The following is a 23,442-nucleotide window of genomic DNA, read 5'->3' on the forward strand; positions in this document are numbered from 1 at the left end:
TAACCATTACTTTTATGAAAGTCTCCTGCCTTGCCGTTTCCTTTCTTGGCTATTCTCAGTCTCCACTAACAGATATGTAAATTGGGGAAGTGTCCCAAAGCACTTTCCCTTTCTTCCTAGACTATATCATATACCACCTGTACAATGGCAACTTCCCAATTCTATCTCTTCCCAATGGCCAACTGGGGACTTCTTACTTCCTGGCCCCACAACTCTGGACCCTGCAGGTTAGGGGTCTTGTTCCCCAGAGGAAGTACACTTCTGCCAAGGGCACAGCAAGAATCACACTGAATTATAAGCTAAGCCTTCTGCCTGCTGCACATTGGGTTCCTGGTGTCTGGAGACCAGTGGGGAAGAAGAGGAGTCACCCCCATCATAGGGTAACTGGCCCTGATCATTCAGAGGCAGAAGGACTGCTGCTGCATGATATGTATGGGACCGTACAGCTACTTTGCTGTCTCTTGTGACAGGAAAGGGGTAGAAGTAGCAACTAGAATGAAATGGTAACTACTGCTGGGAGGGGTTGTGGGCCCCACCCTCAGGTACCCCACTGGAGCTGGCAGAGGTGGAAGGTCAGGGTGAAGGGAATCTAGATTGGGTAAGATGAGTACCAGTTGCAGCCCCAAGATCAATGACAAGGGCAAGGGCTGTAGTTTTTCCAGTCACCTGCCTCTTCTAAATTTTCCCTCAGCAATTTTCAAGGAGCCACTCTTGGAGCACATATGGTAAGTAGATCTAAAAAATGAAAATAGTGTAAAAGGCATAAATGGTGGAAATGATTTTCCCATGTCCTTTCTTCAAGGAAGGTTCTACTGCCTAGCTATGAAGAGTGTGGTCAGCAGACACCTACTTCTGACTGAATCGAATTGTCTGTTCCTTCAGGGTCTGCCTCACCTAAGGGTGTGCATTTCTTGGGCAACCTACACCAGGTGACTGAGAGCAAGGCAGGGTTTAATGGTCCAGTCACTTCTGCCTGACCCAGGGACACATGATAGGCCAGTCACTCCAGAGCTCCCCATAGGCTGGCCAAGGCTGTGACAAACCTGCATTGCAGTCCAACTGCTCTCTCTGCTCGTTCCTGCTCCTACCCACTTCCTTTCACTGAAGTTCATTGCTACCAAGTATTTTGCACCCACCTCCCAAATTCCGTCTCATGTCTGCTTCAGGAGAACCCAAACTGTGACAGCATTTCTGCTACCACAAATTTATTTTACAAATATAAATGAATCCAGCATTATAGTTGGTGCCAGGGGAAGAATGCTCATTTTAAAAAGGTGTTTTTTCACTCAGAGTGTAAGGCTTGATCAGAGCACAGCCAGTGCATGGTAAAGGGGCTGTTTTGTTGAGGATTTTCAAAGTGTTCAGCATACCTTCAATCTGATTTACTATTATTCCTTTTTGCCATCACCCAGTCTTCAACTCTGAGGGAAAATGTTATCATTTTAAATATTTTAACAAAAGCATAAGAAATTGTCTTCCAGTGTAGTTTCTGTCTTCCTTAGAAAACAGAATGGAGGTTTTACTCAGTACCAAGAGGGGAAATCAGTTGCCTCTGGAGAAAACGCAGTCCCTGTTGGTTGCCTCCCTCAGCTACTTACTGGGAAGGACTTTTGTTTTGTTTTGCTTTGTTTCAGTTACGGTAAACTCCTGGGACTGTAGCCAAACTCTCTACAAGTTCAAAAGTCCAAAGCTCTGGAGGAGGTTTGCTCTTTTTAAATATTTTTTCAGAGGTTAAATATTAAATTTGAAAAAGCTATCTGGGGTAGAGAAGTATCACCAGTAGAGACGCCGACCCTGAATGTCTCCAACATGAAGTGTGCTCATGTTACTCTGCTACTTTTGTGCTTCTACTTAAGTTTTTGCAAGGTAAGTGATTCAGTATTTATGCAAACTACTTTAAGAAAATATGTTACCCTGGCTGGTGTAGCTTAGTGGATTGAGTGCGGGCTGGGAACCAAAGTGTCCCAGGTTCGATTCCCAGCCAGGGTACATTCCTGGGTTGCAGGCCAGAACCCCCAGCAACCGCACATTGATGTCTCTCTCTCTCTCTCTCTCTCTCTCTCTCTCCCTCCCTCCCCCTCCCTCCCTTCCCTCTCTAAAAATAAATAAATAAAATCTTTAAAAAATGTTAAATATTATAAAAACATTAAAATCTTGAGCCACTATTTTGATTTAAAGATTACATAGTCCAGTCACCAACTACAGCAGTGTATTAGTCAGTAACAAAGACTTTTTTACTGTCTTGATGAAAGAGCTTTAAGAAATTGCTTTTCGGTATGCTTTTATCTGTGCCTAGAAATTAAACTGAATAAGAATTTTAGTAATATAGATCTGTAACTTCCAGTGTTCATATTAAATAAATAAATACTTACGAAGCTCCATCTATGTGCAAACTACAGCACTGAGTGAATGACGAGACTGGCCTGGCCAGCAGTCCTTCGGTGCAGCTGTAGCAAGGTCATATGAATATGCCAGTGAGGAAATAACAATCAAGATTCAAATAACATTTGAAAGCACAAGAGAAGGAATTGTTACAAGACAGTATATATTTAACTGCCAAAAAAGGGTGCAAATATCATGTGCCAAGGGACTTTATAGAAGGAAAAATTCCTTCCTGCTAGGAGGTCAGGAAGAGTTTATGGATCAAGTAGGATTTGAGCTAGACCTGTAATTCTGGATTAGATTTCATAGGCGAAGAGAAAGTGATTTCCAGTGTTTCCAGCCTGGAGAAGCAGCAAGCGCTGTGGCAGAAGGATAGCAAAGGCTCCTCCAGGTGAATAAATCCTTGTGACCAAAGTGGAGACTTTGTGAGTAATCCAGGGAGTTAAAACTGAAATGACAGACTGTAGCCAGTTTGGAAGGTCGTCTATTAAGGTTAGAGATGTTGAAACCTTTTAAATATTTATTGAGCATTGCCTACTTTTGTGATCAAAGCTTTTTGAAACAGGATTCCAAAAACTGTTTTTGTCTTAATGCTGGTTTATAGAAGCAAAAATTTCAATAAAAAACTACCTGAGAAATCACAATTACATACTTTAAGTTTCCTGTAAGTTCTAAAATATATATGCAGAGAACAAATGGGAATAAACTGAGTGTTCATTGATAAGAAACTGATTAAATCATTGTACATCCATAAATAAATTCTCATGTGCCTATTAAAATAATGCATTCTATATTTACTTTTAAAAGACCTTACTAAAATCTTGATTTTGTTCAATAAAAAATATACATACACATGGATGTGTCTGCATACGCACCCATACATTCACACACGCAGCTCCCTATGCGATGGCGATTTAGAAGTTCCTGGAGAGTATGTATCAAACAGGACCGTTGGTATCTCTGAGTGATGGGATTACTGGTGCCTTGTTTTCTGTTTTATACATTTATGAATTTTCAGAATTCGGAAATTCTATTTCATTCATTCTTCATTTTTCTGTTTTAAATACCAAATAAATGTGTGTTGATTTATGATAAGAAAAAATGTTTTTTGAAAAAAAAAAGACACTTTAGCCATATTTTCAGTTCCTGGAACAAAAGTAGAATAAAAAACAAAATGGGAAATAGTAGTTTTCACTTACAAAAAGAAGGGCCTCTTTTTTTAAACTGAACAATTATTCAGTAATCAAGTTGTCTTTATTTATTTAACAGACAGTATTGTGAAAGGAATTAATATCTGTGAAAATTTCAGGACTTTTTAAAGTATTAGTTTATAAAAGAATGGAATCTGAGAAATAACTACTTTTCAATGAAGGTTACCATAGAGATGACATAAATGTGTTCAAAAAAGTTTTAAAATGTATCTACATTGTCAAAACGAAATAAAATATATACGGCTGGATGAAATTTTTGTTATTTTGAAAGCTGGGAGCAGATTTTCTTCTAGGTAATAAAAAGCCCCACTCCTTTTTATATGAACACATTCTGACGGACTGACTTGGGCGTGGACTACGTCATTGGCAGATGTGGTTGATCGTGGCTTAGACTTAAATCACTCTGAACAGTGAAATGAGAAGTTCGGTTTTACTGAACCTACCTGCAGGGGCCAAGATGTAAGGAGACTCAGGGAAGGATGGCAGAGAACTTGGAGCACAGAGGGCGCGGCCGCTGTGTGACTAACCAAGGAATCTGAAAGACCAGGGAAGCCGAGTATTTCAGTCAATACGGTTGTCTACTGCGACGATACTGTGCTGTGACATAATCCCTCCCTGAAACCTTAACTTTTTATTTTACTCTAAAAGTTTATCGTAAACCTAGGTTTATGTGGGTAGTGTTTCAGAAAGAAAGAACTAAGGTGGTGTTCAGCAGAGTAACAAAGAGAATATGCACAGTAGGCTATGCGCAGTGCAGAGAGCAAGGGCAGCAAATGATGGCAGAGGACACAGATGCCGATACCTGATACCTGTCGTTCCACAAAACGACAGAAAAAACAGTCAGGCTGTCAGAACAAACTTAGTCAGAACTCTGCTTATCAATCAAAGGCCGTCAGCATCCAAATGAACTCTGAATGAAAGACAAGGCAACTTTAAAGGGGCAGGAAAGCTTGTGGCCTGTCTGCTTGCCCTGGCCCCACCCTGTTCCCAGCTCACTGGCAGTCCTGGGGGTGGCATTCTGCATTCCCAGTGTGGAACTCTAGTCCTCAGCTCTAGAAGGAGCACAGCAGACTTTATTTAACAATAACAGTGTGTCAGTTCTAACCTGCTTTGGGGGTGCTTGAATGCCACATACTCGTCTTTATTTTACCTAATTCAGAACTCACTCAGAGTGCAAAGACAGCAGGCATTCCTCAAAAGCATTGTACGACAAACAAACAAGCTGCAGCCATCTGGGACAAAAGATTACAGTTGAGACAGATAATAGAGCGCTAAAGCTTGGGAGGGAAAGAAAGTTAGGCAAAGAATATCCATGGGAAATTAGGGCATTCAACAGTCCCTGTGTATACTCAGGAATTTAGAAGCAACACACATGCCTAGGGCAAGATGCATACTCAGAAAAGACCTAATCAGATGCTAAACTTACACCTCTAAATAACCTCCAGGCTCAGTGCAAGCATGAAGTGAAGGCTAAATCAGAATAGTAAATGGCCTGGCTAAGCCTTGTTGTTGATTTCAGCAGTTTCCTTCCTTCCTTCTTTCCCTCCTTCCTTTCTCCTTTCCTTCCTTCCTGAAGGAAGCTGGAGAAGCCATGGATGAAGTTGGCCTACACTACAGGGCACAGCTGAGGAGCCAGAGACTACTTAAATCATCCTTAGAACTGCAATCATAGCAGTGTATTTTTTTAACAAAATATATTTTTTGTTGTATTTTTACCATATGAAGTATTTTTTAAAAAATGAAGCAATTAAGACATTCTCAGATGGTGGCATTAGTTGTTAGTAGACCTGTAACTGGAAAAGATACCGGAGTTCTGGCTCCCTGTCACTACCAAATCCAATAAGCAATGACAGTGATTGAATCTCTTATAGGCGCTTTATTCAGATGGCCGGTGATCCTAGAAGATGGCGGGTTCAAACCCTAACAAACCATCCTCCTCTTTCTTTGCTGGCCAGATCTTTTATAAGGGGGTTGGGGGAGGGCAAACAGGAGTTAGTGAGAGTCTTTGAAATTCCAAGGGGAGGGGTAGTCGCCTGGTACAGATGTCTCCATGCGGTATCCCCAGCCAGCACCCCAGAAGGTCAGCCGTTTTTTTTCTCTCAGGTGCCAGATGGGCCTTGTCTGTAGTTTCTGAAACAAAAAGCTTAGCACACACATTACTTGCTAGATTTATGGCTATTTACCTTAAGCTAAAATTTTCCAAGTTTTGAGTCCCCTATCAGACCTACTCTACAAGAAATGCGCCACAAGAAAGGGAGTGCTTCAGGCTGAGCAAAGGGACGCTGTACAGTAACTTGAAGGCATACAAAGAAATAAAAACCCCTGCAAAGGTAAATTTTTTTGTATTTATGTAGGTAAATACAAAAGCCAACATTATTTTATTTTTAGTTTGTATCTCTTCTTTTTATTTCCTAAATGATTTAAAACACAAGTGTATAAAATAATCACAAATCTATGTTAATAGTTACACAATGTATAAAGATGTAATGTGTGATGATAACAACAGAAAAGAGCTTGGAATTCTAAAAGAGCAGAGTTTTTATAGGCTCTTGAAGCTAGATTGGTATTAATGCAAACAAAATTGCTCTAAATTTAAGATTTTAAGTGTAATCCCCATGATAACCACAAAGAAAGTATCTTTAAAAACATACCAAAAAAGGAAATGAGAAGAGGATCAAGGCAGTTCACACCAAAAACATCAACACAGAACAAGGCAGTAATGGAGGAACAAAAGGACAAAAGCGCACAAGGCACAGGGAAAACCGCCAAAGGCAGAAGTAAGGCCTTCCTCATCAGCAATTAACTTAAATGCAAGTACATTAAATTCTCCAAATAATAGGCAGAGATTGGCAGAATTTATTTTAAAAAACAACAAACCACGATCCAACTATATGCTGTCTACAAGAGACCCACTTCAGATCCAAAGACATAAATAGTTTGAAAGTAAATGACTGGAAAATGGTATTCCATGCAAATAGTAACCAAAAAAGAGCTGGAGTGTTCATGTTAATATAAGACAAAACTGACTTTGTATCTTGTTACAAGAGACACAATAGAGCATTAGATCTGATAAAAGAGTCAGTTTATTAAAACATAAAATAATAATAATCATACACACATAAAAACAAGAGAACCCAAGATGTATGATTTGAATATTGACATAATTGAAGGAAGGAAGAGATGATTCTACAAGGACAGTTGCAGACTTCAGTATCTCATTTTCTATAACAGGCAGAAAATCTAGACAGAAGATCAATAAGAAAATAGGAGGCTCTAAGAACACTCTAAGCCAAACGTACCTAACAACTAGACATTTATAGAGCACTCCGCACAACAACAGCAGAATACATACTTTTCTCAAGTTTACATGAAACATTTTCCAGGATACGCCATATCTTAGGCCACAAAACATGTCTCAATAAATTTAAAAATATTGAAATCATATGAAGTAGTTTCTCTCAAGACAATGGAATAAAGCTAGAAATCAGTAATAGGAAAACTAAAAAGTTCACGAATGTGTGGAAGTTAAACAACATATTCTTAAACAACCAATGGCCAGGGAAGTTAAGAAAACTTAGAGATGAATGAAAACAAAAGTATAATATACCAATACATATGGGATGTGACAATTCTTAGCAGTAGATGCCTGCAATAAAAACAAAAAAAAAGATCTCAAATCAATAATCTACCTTTTCACCTTAAAGAACTAGAAAGAGAAGAGCAAACTAAATCCAAAGCTAGAAGAATAATATCTTTAAAATAAAGTTTATTATTCTTTTTTCTTAATGTACTAAATCATTGTTAAACTGTAATATTATTATTTAGTATTTCAAGAGACCTGTATACAGGTATAATTTTTTTACTCTTTCATTAACTACATTAATGTAGTTAAAAAATAGTTTATTTCCTGGCTGGCATAGCTCAGTGCATTGAGCGTGGGCTGTGAACCAAAGTGTCACAGGTTTGATTCCCAGTCAGGGTACATGCCTGGGTTGCAGGCCACAGCCCCCAGCAACCGCACATTGATGTCTCTCTCTCTCTCTCTCTCTCTCTTTCTCCCTCCCTTCCCTCTCTAAAAAATAAATAAATAAAATCTTTTAAAAAATAGTTGATTTACCTATTACTTTTATCCTTATGTGTACTGTACTATGCATTTTACTTTTTATAATTTTATTTGTTACAGGCATGATTTCATATATATATGTAGTGGTTCCCCCTTATCCATGGGGAATACATTCTAAGAATCCCAGTGGATGCTTGAAACTGCAGATGGTACTGAACCCTGTATATACTATGTTTTTTTTTCCTAAACATACATTACTGCGATAGACTTTATTTTAAGTTATAAATTAAGCATAGTAAGAGATTAACAACAGTAATGAATAATAAAATAGAACAATTAAAGTATGTTATAACCAAAGTTATGTGAATGGCTTTGGCCATTATTAAATTACTAGAGCAATGTTAACATGATTAAGTTACTTAAACACTGGAGTACCATTGAGTTGATCTGATAACCCAATGACTAGTGGGTGGGTAGCCTAGACAGTATGGATTCCCTGGACAAAAGTTGATCCATATGCCAAGTAGAACTGAGTGAGACAGCATGAGATTTCATCACACAGCACAGAATGGCAAGCTATTTAAAACTAATGAATTGTATTCCTGGCTGGTGTGGCTCAGTGGATTGAGTGCCACCCTGCAAACCAAAAGGTCTGGTTTGATGATTCCTGGTCAGGGCACATGCCTGGGTTGTGGGCCAGGTCCCCAGTTGGGGTGCGGGAGACGCAACTGGTACATGTTTCATATGTTAATGTTTCTCTCCCTCCCTTCCTCTCTATAAATAAATTAAACCTTTAAAAAATAATAAAATAAAACTAATGAATTGTGTATTTCTGGGATTTTCCGTGGAACCTCAGTTGACCACTCATGACTGTAACCATAGAAAGTGAATCTGTGGATGTGGGAGGTTGGCTGTGTATGAATTCCAGTAAAAGAAAGTAGTTGTTGTTTACATTTTCTGTATAATTTATTCATCTCTTCAAGGCCTTTATTGAAAATAATTTTGCTGTATACGGGAGTGTTTAAAAAGTATCTGGTCTGTATGACAAATATACTAGGCTTGTCATTTGTCAATAGACAATATCTTGCAACTCATATTCCATAAAAATTACTGTTTCTTTAACAAATAGAGTTCCTACCAAAAAAGAAAACCACAAGAAAAAAATCCAGTATATATCAGCCAAAGATATGTTTAGAAAGTGGAGAAAGAAATAAAAATCTCTCTTAAGTTTAAGCATTTTAAAAGATGTTTAACTTCATTTATTGGGGAAAATGGAAATAAACCTATACTCTGATAACACTTTTATACATCAAATTTGCAAAAATAATATAGTTTAATAAGGTATACGGTCTGTGATTAGGTATGGACAATAGGCACTGTCATATATTGATGATTGGAATGCAAATGAAGACAACCTCGATAGAGAGAAATTGGGCAGTGTCTTTCAAAATTGAAACTACTGCCCTAGCTGTTGTGGCTCAGTGAGTTGGGCATCATCTAGCAAACAGAAAGATCACCAGTTCAATTCTGGTCAGGCACATGCCTGGGTTAGGGGCCAGGTCCCTGGCTGGGGGTGTGTCAGAGGTAACTGATCGATGTGATCAATATTTCTCTCAAACATTGATGTTTCCCTCCCTCTCTAACTCCCTCCCTTTTCATCTCTAAAAATAAATAAAATCTTTTTAAAAAGTAAAATGGATACTCATTCCTTTGATTCAGCAATTTCATGTTCCAATAAGTACTGGGAAATGATGTGTGATATATAAAAAGGTTAACTACAACATTATTTGTAATAATGAAAGCTTGGAAACATTGGAAACCATCTAAATGCCCTTTGGGAGACTAGTTATAGGACCAGGGGATGCAAATTGAACTGGCGTTGAGGGCAAAGTTGGGGAGTAAAATAAGGGCTCTCACACAGAGCGACAATCTCTGGGAAGACTTACAAAGAACGATTAAACTGGCTTATCTGAGGTGAGGGCCAAGGGAGTGGTTTGAATGGATCAGGAAATGAAGGAAATAGAATTTTTAAAGGCACCCTTTTAAACCCATTTGTTACATGTCTATGTGTTTCTTATTTTTTAAAAACTCAATTAAAAATGAAAATAACAAAATTTCAGTCATCTTACACTCATTATACATATATATTAAAAAAAAAAACAAGACCAGTGATTTCCATCTCTAAGGCAAAAATAATGGACTTGAACCCAAAACAATTTTGGGAAAATAGGAGAAAATAACTGCTAGGGAAGACCATGATGAGAAGGAACTGAGGCCACAGGGGCCTAAAACTCTTTCAGTGGAAGGGCTTCTGATATGGTTAACTTTCAGGATATGAGTTTTTATTCATTTCCAGAAGAAAGACAAAATTTTATATTCTTTACTCTTTTTGAAACTTTTCTATTTTTTGCTAAAGTTTTCCAGGGAAATCATGATTATATCAGTTGGTTAATGCTATAATAATATAATCACCATAAAATATCAGGGGCATACAAACTTATTTCCTACCACACAAGTCTTCAGGTTGGCTGGAGATCCAGGCTCTGCTGGAATGGTTCTTCTTTGCTAGCCTGGCCATGTTCTTGTAAGAGGTAGAGCAGAAAAGCAAACGGACAAACCCAGTTACACAAGTACTTTCTAAGCATCACTTGTGTCATATTTTCTGACATCCTATTGACCAAAGCAAGTCACATGGCCAGGCCCAGAGTCTGGAGGTAGGAAAATGCACCCTGGCCCCAGTGAGAGGACAGCTGAGGACTGGGATGAAGGAAGGGTAGAAGAATTGGAGCCATATGCAATCTACTCCAATCACCTTCATATTAGCCTTTGTATAGGATCTTAAATGTTCATCTGTGCTTTCCCATGTATTTTTCATTTGATCTCACAACAACTCTCTGAGGATATTATTTTTATTTTCCACATTTTATAGAAGAGGAGACAGAATCAGAAAGGTAAAGTCACTTAACAGGTATTTAGCAATAGAAGGAGACTTTCTACTTTTTTACAAAAAGCAGTAGAATGGGAAACTGGTGGGTTTTTTCTCACATCGGTCATAGTTGAGCTTTTTTTCTTTTGTTTATAGGTTAAAGGCCAAAACACAAGAAAATCGCAGGAGCCGAAGAATGCAGAGGTAAAGCATACTGGGGTTGAGTAAGAGATTGTTTCTTCGTTTTCTAATGACAGACAATTTATCTGAAATGGTTTCACTGTAGTCCTGCCTAGATGAAAAGATAAAGTTCACATCAAAATAATTGCTACATCATTACAAATACCAAGGAAAGGACAAAAAAAATCTATGTACAGAAAAAAGCAGCCTTAGCTAAGAAGTTAAATCATGTTTTATAGATGACTGGGCTATAGTAGTAATTGCTAAAAATCACTGAATATGTCTTCCCAGTGCATATGAATATATTTACTTTTAAGTAATAAATAAATACACTGCTGTACAAATAAATGCACCTTAAAAACAAACACAATTTCAAACACATAAATAATATTTTAATAACTTTTCACCATTAATCTTTAATGGAATAATGTCACTAAATATACTTCATTAGTTTTAAAAATTTTCATTGGACTTAAACATCGTATTAGCTTGAAAAGAGCTCACAAGGAGCAACATACACCAACACATAGGGAGAAGTTCATCATTAATAATATTAGGTGTAAATCTGGATTTCAAGTAGCCTGATTATGGGACGAGCCTGGTTTTCTGTCATATCTGATCAGATTTTCATTGTTTTTAACCCAATGGCATGGCTGATGAACAGCTTTTACTGGGGTTAGAAGTATAGATTCTGTCATTTTCTTATTCGCTGTTGTTGTATTTTGGCATTACGTTTGATCCAGCATTCATTTTACTGTAAGAATGTGTGAGCCACATGTCCACTTGTGAAGATTATGTAAATGATTATATTAGCTAAAACCAAAATATATAATCTTATATAATCCATGTTACTTTATCAAGCACATACATATGATCCTCTGTCTTAAAATATAAACCCTCTCTTAACTCCATCACCCCCTCCAAATATCGCCCCCTTCCTCCATGCCCTTTCACATCTAAACTCTCAAAAACATGCTGTGCTCAATTTTTCTTTTCTCGTTCTTCCCTGAACCCAGTCTGGTCTGAGTTTGCACCATCCTACCCAAATTACATTGGTCAAGGTCATCACTTCACTGGAGATGCATCAGACACAGCTGCTGATCACTCTCCTTCCTTCTCTTTGCCTCGGTGCCATCATTTTCCATTTATCTGTCTGTCACTTCACTGGCCACATCTTCTCATCTCCTCTACTAAGTCATCAACATCTGTCTAACCCCTAAGTGTTGGAGGGCTCACACCCTCCAATGACTTTAGATTTCATTCACAGAATAAGCCAAAATCTTTACAGTAGCCTACAAAATTCTACATGATCAATTGCCTGCCCCTCCAATACTCTGACCTCCTAGCTTCCTGTTCGCCCTCCTGCCACTTGCTCCCCTCCAGCCACACTTGTCCCCCCCCCCCCCCCCGACCAAGGGCACACCCCACAGCAAACATGCTTCTAACCCGCAGCTTTTCCCTAGAGGTTTCCTCTGACCACCACACACCACCTCTAGAATCTGTATGGCCTGCTGACTCACCTTCAGATTTCTGCTCTAAGATAAACTTCTCCCCAAAGTCTTCCCTGACAATCCTGTAAAAAACAGCAATTCTCCTGTCTCTCTCTACTATCTCTGTCTCTCTCACCCGGCATAGCATTTGTCATTGTTATGTTGCCCTATGTATTTATTCTTTATTATTTTTTATCTGCTTCTCCTACTAGACACGGAAGCTCTTTGACTTTGTGCTGTTCACAGTTGTAGCCTCGGGAGCTAGAACAGTGCCTTGCGTGGGGTGGGCTGTCAACAAATACGGAATGACTATGTTTTTGCTTTTTTTTAATTACATTATTGTTGTTCAATTGCAGTTATCTGCACTTTCTCCCCACCACTTCCCCCCACCCCAGCCAAACCCACCTCCCTCCCTTTTGAATGACTATGTTATGAATGCAGACAAATGTGCCGATCCATTTTTAAATATTCATAAAGATTATTTTCTTCCTACTTTTCCAATAAAACATATAAATTAATATAAGTTCTGTTATTTTACCCACTGGATTATTGTTACACTGCCAAGGTATGTATAATCTACTTTAAAAAGTATTGGTCAACAGGAATGGTTTTAAGTCTTTGGGAAGCATAAGAACCCTTACTTACGGAGTTTGTTTGAAATACAGATTCCAGAGCCTCTCCCAGATAGTCTGAGTCAGAGGCCTATTGTTTGTGTCCAAGAATCTGCATTTGTAAGACAATGCAAATTATCATGCAGATGGTCTAGGGACACAGTTGGAAATACTTGATCCATGTATTTGGTAGTCTTTTCCAGTCTGGAACTACAAAACTCCAGAAAAATGGGAAAAACTTTTACAGCATGCCTCAATCAGCTCAAACACTGCTCTCACACAGACTGATTTAGGTTCCATGCTTCCTAGACAAGTCGTTCTCCAGGTTTTGGACTATGGACACTGTATCTGGACATCTACTCTCTATCAGTCAGTATTGGCTAGGGTATGTGGCAGTAAAAACCATATATGCATGGTTTAACAACAAAATCTCAGTGGCTTAACTACAAAAGTTAATTTTTGCTCATGCAAAGTCTACTGTGAGTCTTGGTGACTCTCCAGGGAAAGTGTTCCCCATGTGCAGGTCCCCCATTCTAAGGCTGCTTTGACTCTATGGTGTCTCTGCCACACACGTCTCCACTGTCACCACCATGGGGCTGGAGAAAGTTGGGTCCTTGGACACTGGCAATTAAATGCTTCTACCTGAAACCAACATATGTTACTTCAACTTACATTTTATTGGCCAAAGCAAGTCACCACCATATCCAACCTCGTGAAGAAAATGCAGTCTTCTCATCTTGCTGGAAGTAAAGTAAAATAAGATTTTAGTAAACAGTATTAATGTTTACAGCAAATAGAAACATTAAAAAAACACTTAGATCTACCATCTCATGTTATACACATGATAGAAATTATTATTTTAGTGTCTGTTATTGGGGGAAGGAAGTGACAGTTAAATCAGTGACAATTTAAATAAGTTTATTTCTTATTAATTTTAATAGCATCTACATACACTGGAAAGATAAGTATACATAAATTTATGAGGCACAGTTGATTTCTGTCTTCAGGTAAAGTGTACAAATACGTTTGCAAATCTGTTTAATAACATGCTGGGATGTCACCAGCCTGCTGCTCTAGACACTGAGGACCCGTAGACACATGTGACTGACCCAATCCCTGTGGGGTTAAAGCCTGTCATCATCATGTCTTACACTATACATAAACAGACCTTACTCTTACTGTTCCCAGCAATTGCCTCACAGTAATTTCTATTTCTCTTCTGATTATTGTCAACAGCCACTATGTTGGTGTTAGTCATTACCATCAAACTAAAATTTTAAATGATAATATTATTATAAAATTGATTCCAACCTATTGTAAGAAATTGTAGCAGCACAAAACAAAACACTATCCATGAAATGCAGACCAGCTGGCCTCTCTGGTATTTTTTGGGAGTGTGGAATTAAGTATATTCCACACTCAGAACACAGTATACTTTGGCCAATTAATCTACAGAATAGGTTATTGAATGTATTTATAATTAAACCAACTTCTAGTATTTAAGAAAATTCAAAGTTAATTAAACAAAATTAATTTGCTTGAGACAAGCAGGAGAATATGTTTGTAGTACCAAATCAGTAAAACATGACATGTTAATTCTGAATTAATTTGAATAAAAAAGAAAGAAATTGTAGGAACAGCAAATTCATTAATTTCTAAGGCAATCCTCTCCTAAATGCTCTAATTACATCTTTTCATATCCCTCCCTCAACCTTATTTCAACAATTATGCACCCTCTTCTGAAAGCTTCAATCTTCCCCATTCTGTCAGATTCCCAACTTTAGCCTATAATCATGATGAAATCTCTTCTAACAACAAAAATCTCTTTTTATTCTGTATACCATCCCATTTTTTTTCTCCTTCAAAGCCTAACACTTAATCTTTTCTCTACTGAAAGCATAACATTCTTTTTCAGTTAATTATTTTTATCAAATTAGTTCATGTATATAGTTTACAAAGGCAAATGATACCATAAAAGCTTAAAAAAATGGTGATGTTGAAAATGTTTAACAATCAGTTGGCATAGATACTGACCAGTCAGATAAGACCACCTACCGTTTAGCCCAGCTTGTAGCACAAAATACCCCTGTTCCACCCAGGCTCCCTCCTGCTTCTCTCTGCCCAGTTACAACTACTTTCAACTCTCTGCTGCTTCTTTTAGTATGTACATCAGATTCCTTAAAAAAATGTTCATACACCTATTTCTTTTAACCAATCTAATGGTTTTTTAGCCACTCTATCTTCTTCAGAGGTACTAGCTACTCCAACTCCTCGGCTTTTCTGGGGTGCATCTGCTTTATTTTCCAGCCTTCCATCATTGTGCTTGGGTTTCAGTTCTCTTTGGTCTGCCAAGTCCCTAACCACTAGCCTGTGTGCTTTCCATCCTCCAACATTTCGAGGACGTCTGAAGTCTGTAGACCCCTCTCCATTCTCTTTGGCTTTCTTGGCTCTGTGTTGTTGTTGCTTTTTAATCTTGACTCTCATTTTGTTGGTACTTGCAGAGATTTTTTTAAAGGTTGTTTCTAAGCACAGGGCCAGTGAAAAGGGTTAGCCTGTGCTCTGTCTGCTTCTATTTCTTCACTTTGCGTTCTGGCCTCAGCTCACTGAGGTCTGGTTTCTGCCTTCACCAGTCAGCTAAAGCCATTTCCTTGAAGGATCCCCGTGACCTTTGCTTATCATTCTCAGTTGTCTTTATTCAGTCTTGATCTTCTGAAGCTCTCTGCAACGTTAGACATACCGAGCAAGGGAAGTGAAGAGTCTGTGGCTCTCTCCACATCTTCAGCTCCTTAAATTTTCCTCCATGTTTTGTCTGTGCTTTGTTTTTATTTTTCTCCATTCCCTCCATGAACAATAGGCCCACCGTGCCCCTGAAGCAAGTCTCAAGTAGGAGAAAATATAAGCTTTCAATTGAAATGATGTTTCAAGTCTCAATGATTACACAGGCTGGGCAGCATGATCCTTGTTGAATAATGTTCCTGGCACTAAAAGTCTTTTAATGTTTTGTTTCTGCTCTAACCTAAAGGTGACTAAAAAGTCCTGACACTTGCCCAAGTTTCTATTCAAAATCAAGGAAAAATGAGCCCTCAGAAAAATTTAAAGGGATTAAAGGTGGAATCAAACCGTTTTCCCTTTGCACCCCATTAAAATACCAATCTTTCAATAGAAGGGTGATACTGGAAGGGGTGACAGTCACTGCTGGCAGGGCACTTACACAGGGGTAAGGAATTACAGGAATTTCAACTTCAGTAAGTGGTGCGTGGAACCATGATAGGTGTGTGACTGGTAGGTTTCATTCTAGATCAGTGTGTCAGAAGCCAGTGTAGTGGATGACCAATTTGTCCAATTGTTTCAATGGCTATTTAATAGAAGTTTATTGAAAAGCACATTGGATAAGATGACTTTCACAGCTTTTGCAAATTTTCACATGGGTTTAAATGACTGCTTTTTTAAAAAATTATCTTCATAAGAGCATCCAAAGATTGTCTGCTTTGTTTCTGCCCCAACTGGCTGTTACCACAGTGGAAGGGAGAGAACAGAGGGGCTCCCAGGCAGGGCACTGGGGGGCCTGGAGGGCAGAGTGCCCAAGAAGGGGGCACCTGGGACACACAGAGAAGACGCTGGCTTTCCATAACTGACTTTTGGCCCGATTGGCCTGTTGCCAGTTCTAACAGCTTTCCTCCCCTACCGTCTGGTCCATCTCCCGAAAGATCTCCCTGAAATGCAAACTTTCTTCCCAGTTTAAAGTCCCTCAGTCACTCCCTCAGGATGTGCTCCTTTACCCTTCCACCCCCACCTCTCACTCTATTCTCCAGCCTAGAGCACACTGTTCTTTCTCACAGTCCTACCTGGAGTGCCTACCCACCACCCCTCTGCCTACAGCCTCCTCCTCAGCACACTCAGAACTCAGCCTAGACATCAGCAATTCCAAAAGCTGCTTCCAAGTCTCCTAGTCAGCCAGGGGCCCAGAACACTGACCCAATGGCAGCCTGACCCACGTGGATCAGAGATTTGTCGGTCAGGCTTGCCTGTCTCCTCCCTTCAGGCTAGTGTGCCCGTTAGGACAGGTGCTTTTACTTCTGTGGCCAGAGGCACAAAGCGCTGCTTACTAACTCATTTATCGAATGCATTAATAAATGAGCTAGTGATCTGTCTTCCAAGCTTCAGACACACATTCTCCTTCCTACATATCTCCTGATACATGTCCATCAGGCACCTCAGTCTCAAACTAAATTCATAATGCTCTGATTTAACTTAATATCTATTTTGATTAGTGTCATTATATATCCTTACTATCACTCAACTTCAAAACCTAGGACCCGCCCTCAACCTCTATATGGAATAATGATTCCTATATGGAATAAACTGTCCAATGCCATTGCTTTTGCTTCTCAAGTGTCTTCCCAAACCTTCCTCATGCTCACTCCTGTCTCTTCCTCCCCAGTTTCCTGAGCAATGCCCACCCCATTGGAAGCGCACCCTGCCATCCCCCGCACCCCTACATGCCTGTCGGTTGGGACTGCTTGCAGTTCCCTAGATTCAGTCTGCACCACCCCTTCTGGGCTCTGCTAGCACCAGCCCTCTGCTAGCACCTGTCCTTCCTCCCCTTGCTCAACTGCTACCATGTCCATGAGGCCTTTTAAAATCCCCCTTGAAAGACTTACTCTCTTCTACCCCAGGAACACTGTGCATATTTGTACCACTGCTGTATCACTTACCACAGTGCGCCTGGTACCCCAGTTATTATGTGTGTTTCTACATTATCTTCTTAGGAGACAGAGCCCATGATATGTTCACCTTAGAAAAATTTTGCACACAGTAGGGGTTTAACAATTAGTTTTGCATTTACTAGTAGAACTAATCAATTTCACTCACCAGTTCATTCTATATGATTGTACTAACATCAAATTTGTTACTCCTTAGCATGACTGATGAGACTCATTGATTTCTTCAAAGGCAGAATGTTATGCTCGCTTTAGGATATTACTAGCTGCCACTGATTTCATACCTACTACCTGTCAAGCATCACATGCATATTATTTTTGACCTTTGCAATAATAACCTTGCGAAATAGAAAAGCTCATCCCCATTTCACAGATGAGGAAACTCCCATCCATGAGGGTAAGTTGCCCAAGATCATGCACAAGTAACTGTAAGTGCCCGAGCTGGGACTAGAAGCCAGGTTTATTTAATTCTAAAAACAATCAGATCAAATCCCCCTCATCTGTACTGTGGGGTAGGTGAGTCTGTTTTTTTCCTCTCCTTCACTTATTCATCTTCAAAAAGAGGATTTTGGCTTGTTGATAACCTAAGTTCTATTTGTGTTTTGTAGGTAACTTCAACATCAGGCATATCTCAAGAGGACCTGGTGGATAAAAAGTGCTTAACGGAAAAATTCACACATTTCTCCTGCCATAAAGTCTTCTGCCAACCATGGCAGAAATGCATCGATGGGACATGTATTTGTAAACTTCCTTATCAGTGTCCAAAGAACGGTGCCCCTGTGTGCTTAGCCAACGGGAAAACCTACCCAACTTACTGCCAGCAAAAGAGTTTAGAATGTCTTCGACCAGAGGCAAAGTTTTTACATAATGGAACATGTACAACTAATGGTAGGAAAAGCCTAGTTTGTTCTATAATATAAGAAGGAAACTGCCTATCATATTTTCCATTAGAAAGTAGTTCTCCTTTGAAATGTTATAGTGACAATTCAAAGTTCTCTCCAGTCTCAGAAGTAATTGGGGTGATAACTGAAGGAGCCAGCCCATGGGGCCTGAGCCTGAGGGCCTGAGGCTGCTCCTCCCCCAGTGCCTGTGCTGTGCTTTGCCGCCCAGCCCTTCAGAATTGTGACCGCCCTCACTTCTACTGGGCTAAAAGCTCACTGACTTGGTTCAGAACCCAGTGACAAAGTCTTTACATGAGATTGGTACTGATAAGGAGCCCCCTCTGGACCTCCAGCTCCAATAATTTCTTTCAATATTCACCCCTCCGGCCCCAAACCCTCTCCCTAGCCAAGGGGAGCCTAGGCCACTGCTGACCTAGGACACACTCCAACCTAGCAAACTCAGCACATCAGATCAGAGAACTTGGCCTGCCCTCCATTCAGGCGCCTAATATAGTAAGAAGGCTGGGAAGCTATCACGTGGGTTAATGGAGTGGTTAAGATTAAGGATCTCAATATCAGTCCGATTTAATTGCAGGCTCTGCCAAACCCCAATGTGGTTGTTGACAAGATACATGACCCCTCTGGGCCCCCGTTTCCACAACTGCAGGGTATGAATAATAGTAATTCCTACCTCGTAAGACTCTTGTGGAAATTAAATAAAATGATGTATATAAAGCTCTGCACACAGTGTTGGCACTCAGAGAATGCTCATGAAATTTCAGCAATGACAGCAAACCTCCGGCTTATTGTCTTGTGATATCAATTATCACAGGCACTCAATGAATCTGCAGAGGAATGCTTAAAACATTCTTTTTAAAAGCATCGTGATATGTATACATCAGCTCACAGTAGCCCACATATTTTTGTGGTGCTGAGTTAAGAGGTTGAGGGACTGTGGAAAAGGAGAAAGCAAGCCCCCTGTTGGAGCCCATCTCTGTTACTTGTGGGAGAGGAGGAAGGCCACCTCGGAGATTGTTTTGTCAGTGTCAGTTTTGTTCTCTTGAGACATTAAATGCCTTAAGTACATGAGAATACACAAAACTTACTTACATTTTCATCATTTGTTTGGCGTGCTCTCCATAGCACAGACTCTGGAGTGAGATCGATATTAGTAGATTCAGATTCCTGGCTTCACCACTTGAGCAAGTAACAACTTCTTACATAAAAATGGAGGAACTTAGGCCCCTCGTGTGTAAAAATGGAGACGAACATCTATCTGCCTAATCTTCTTAGGGTTAAGATGAGGATTTTGTGATATTCTATATAACTGGGTAGCACAGCCACTGACACATAGTAAGCCCTCATAAAATAGTGGGTATCATTACTTGTTAAAACCTTCGTGGTGGTTAATTTGATATTGTATATTTTATTATTTTAAAGACTATTAATCAAGAGTAGAGTGAATGCCTAAATGTTGCCCATTCTGTTTGTTTTATTTTAGGACAATTTAATGTTACCTTGAAGTATGGCAATAACTATTCCGAGGGACTTGTTGAAGTAAAACTCGCAAACCAAGATAAGAAAATGTTCATATGCAATGACAGCTGGAGCATAACACAGGCCAATGTGGCCTGCTTTGACCTGGGGTTTGAACAGTGAGTGCCCGGATCAGGGTATTTTCTCAGGGTTGATTTTCTTGTTCCAACTATTTGCTTTTTCATTGCCTAACCTTTCTGTGGCTCAATTTCCTCATATGTAACCTGAGAATAGTAACTGCCTGCCTCAATTCAGCATTGTTAGGATTAAATGTGTTCATGATTGATTAGCACTTAGAACACTACTGAACACAAAGCAACAGAAAGTTTGTTAAAGTATACATTCATTAGTCTGTTTCTACTCATGTATAATTATGTCAGCTTTTTCATACTAGTATTATTTACTTAAGCCTTGTTTCTTTTTTTCTTGATCAACTTTGCATAGCTTTGTCTATTTGATCAGTGTTTTTGATTTTTGGGTTTGTAAATTGTCTCATTTCTTTTTCAACTTCATTAAGTTTTGCTGTTATGTTTATCTCTCTCTTCTTTTCTGTATTGTAATTTTTCTAATTCCTTGAGTTAAATACTTAACTCATCAATTTTTCTTTTTTCTTATTTTATTGTTGTTCAAGTACAGTTTTCTTCCTTTCCCCCCCACCCCTCCCTGACACCTTTTTTTCTAAGATAAGTGTTCAATGTACAAACTCCCCTTACCTAATGCTTCATCTGCTTGCCATTAGCCTCCGTAAGTGGTTTTCTTTATTGCTGAGTTCAAAATATTTTGTCATTTTCAATATGATTTATTCTCTGCAACATATGTAATTTAGAAGGTTCTTTCCCAATGAATATTAGCTTGCTTTTAATTAACTTTTGTTATTGATTTTCAATTTAATTGTGTTGTAGTCAGAGAATATCTCTATACAATGACAATTGTTTAAGTATTTGTTGAGACTTGCTTGGTGCTGAGTACATTTTAAATACTTTATGTGCAGGGTCCTATATAATCAATATGTTATTTACTAGAATAAGCAAGCTTGTTAACTGCATTGTTCAAATCTTTTCCCACTTATTTACTTCCACGTTTTTGTGTCTTTATCTTTTGTGTCCCTTATAAACAGCACATACCTAGATTTTTAAAAGTCCAATATGACAATGACTGTACAAAGTGTGTGGACTGTTTATACTCTTGTGACTATTTACATTGTTAAATTTATTTTTCCTATCTTATTTGGGGCTTATGATTTACCCTGCTTTTTCTGTGCTCTTGTTTCTTCCTTTTCTAATTTCTATTAGGTCAATAAAGTTGTTGTTGTTGCTTTAATCTTTCCCCTTTTTTTCCTCTATGTGGTTTGGAAATTCTGTTGTATTTCCATTTTTTTAGTGTCATCTGTACATTAACACCATGAGTCCTTGACTTAGTGAGTCCTCCCCCTCTTCCTGAATAATACAAACAATGCCATTACTCTATCAAGTTTCTGGTATTTAGTTCCACCTTATTAAACTTGTCCTTGAAGTTAATTCCTATCACTATCTAATAAGCAATTATTATTACTGCTGCTCAGTCCATACTTACTCAGATTTACTTGATGTTTACCAGCTTCTCGATTCAATTCTGGATTCAATTTTCTTCCTCCTAAACCATATCTTTCAGTCAGTAGTTCATTAGTGAGAGTCTCTAACCATTAAGTTGAGCCACAGGGTATTTATGATTTTTTGGCAGTTTGTGACCTACAATCTGTGATTCAACCTAATGGTAAACTCTCTCAGTATCTTGTTCTTATCATATTTTGCGTAAGCTCATAAACAGACTTCTCTGATTTGAGCCAGTAGGTACTTCCCTTACTTCCATAAGAGTTAATTGTGAGCATTTGTTATATTTTATCTAGTATTTTTGATAGTTTTAGGTTGAGAGCTTTTTCATATTATTCACCTGTCAGATTACCCCAAGTGGCTCTCATTTATGCTCATATCTTGATGCTGTTTGATAGTTTCGTGACTACTATGTCCTCACTATGGGCCTGAAATAATAAAAATACCCTCCTTGCTCCCTTTAGTTGTTTTGCCTTTCATTCTAATTCTAATTTACCTGATATTCATATTGTCATTACCCTTTATTTTTGTTTATATTTGCCTGACGTATCTTTGCCCAACTTTTTATTTTTTAACCCATTTTTCTCATTTGCTTCTAAAGAGAAGCAGAGAGCTACTGAATCTCCTGGAAGAGTAGTTCACTGTAATTCATAACCTCTCGACTATTGGGTCATTGAGGTAGCCTCTCACACATATTTTAAACAAATTGAGAAGTCCAAGCAATGATATATAGATGTCAAAATATCACCTTAATACTGTTAAAGATGAATTGAAGATATAGCTTAGTTTAAAAGCAAAATGGACCTGTTAAAATTAAACTGACTTGACCTCCCAAATCTGAGGCAGCAATGGGAACAACGAGGTAAGCCTGACAGTGTGGAGCAGGCAAAGGGGCACCTCCATCCTCCACCACAAACAGAAAAGCTGGGCTGACCGTGCTTCATTTATATTTCCAAAATTCCCTGATTAAGTAATCCATTCCCTTCTCTGGGGAGAAAGGCCAAAGATGGCACATCGCAAGTTGGGAGGAATGTCAAGAGTGAGGAAGAAGAAGCAACCCTCCTTAACAAGAAACACAGGGAAGGGAAACCAATAATTTCTGAGTGCTTGCCACATTTAGAACTCTGGCTCGTCAGTTTAAATTGGTCACTATAGTTTATCTTTACAAAACTTGGTGAGATAGTTATACTCCCATTTCAGGTGAAGGTACTGAGGCTCAGAGATTTTAAGCATCTTCCCCAATCTGTCACTCATAAGTAGAAAACAAGAGGAAATTAACTATTACTTTCTTCTACAGCAAGGTTATAAATGCAAAGGACTCATTATTCTGCCCTAATATTTCATTTTTGCTGTTTGCAGAGGTGCTCATGATACTCAAGGAAGTTTTCATTTTCCTGAAGATCTCCATATAAATTCCACTGAATGTCTGCATGTGCGGTGTCAAGGATTCGAGTCCCATTTGACTGAATGTACTTTTACCAAGAGAAAAACTGAGAGTTCCCAGGGTTTAGCCAGTGTGGTGTGTTACACACAGAATGCAGGTTGGCAGAGTGTTTGCCTGATATGTTCCCTTCCTTCATGGTTGTTCACTTCAAACCAAATCTGTAATAAATAAACAAATGGCAAATACCCAGTTGCCAGTCACAGAGGCAAAATCATGTTTTGGATTTTACAGCCTAAACTGGTGTTCTTCCCCTATTGTAGCTTTTGCCACTCAAATATTAATTCTGTCTAGTGTCCTGTATGGGAAGCAAAGTGGCTTGACTCCCTTTTGCTTCCTTGAACATCTGGATTAAAGTTAGCATAACAAACACAAGTCAGTCAAACATCAGAAGAAAACCCAGCATCTCCT

General features: G+C 38.9%; 1 protein-coding gene and 1 long non-coding RNA gene across 4 annotated transcripts in view; one reads left to right on the plus strand and one right to left on the minus strand.

Annotated features, from left to right (window-relative positions):
- The first annotated feature begins 1,667 nt into the window (after window positions 1-1,667).
- CFI (complement factor I) overlaps window positions 1,668-23,442 on the plus strand; it is a 44,939-nt gene continuing 23,164 nt past the window's right edge. The window contains exons 1-5 of one of the 3 annotated variants that reach the window (XM_036025352.1): window positions 1,668-1,866; window positions 10,739-10,786; window positions 18,193-18,472; window positions 19,967-20,120; window positions 22,950-23,131. In XM_036025352.1, coding sequence (XP_035881245.1) covers window positions 1,810-1,866; window positions 10,739-10,786; window positions 18,193-18,472; window positions 19,967-20,120; window positions 22,950-23,131 — 721 coding nt within the window. In that variant the 5' untranslated portion in view covers window positions 1,668-1,809. The remainder of the gene's footprint in view (window positions 1,867-10,738; window positions 10,787-18,192; window positions 18,473-19,966; window positions 20,121-22,949; window positions 23,132-23,442) is intronic. The other 2 variants (XM_036025356.1, XM_036025363.1) reach the window with 2 other exon arrangements.
- Window positions 5,328-5,940, minus strand: LOC118500519. The gene is made up of 2 exons (XR_004903081.1): window positions 5,818-5,940; window positions 5,328-5,380 (listed from the first exon to the last, which is right to left on the minus strand). It is a non-coding gene; the product is annotated as an uncharacterized LOC118500519 (long non-coding RNA).

This window comes from Phyllostomus discolor, chromosome 1 (assembly GCF_004126475.2).
Source record: "Phyllostomus discolor isolate MPI-MPIP mPhyDis1 chromosome 1, mPhyDis1.pri.v3, whole genome shotgun sequence".
In the NCBI taxonomy this organism is placed as follows: Eukaryota; Metazoa; Chordata; class Mammalia; order Chiroptera; family Phyllostomidae; genus Phyllostomus; species Phyllostomus discolor.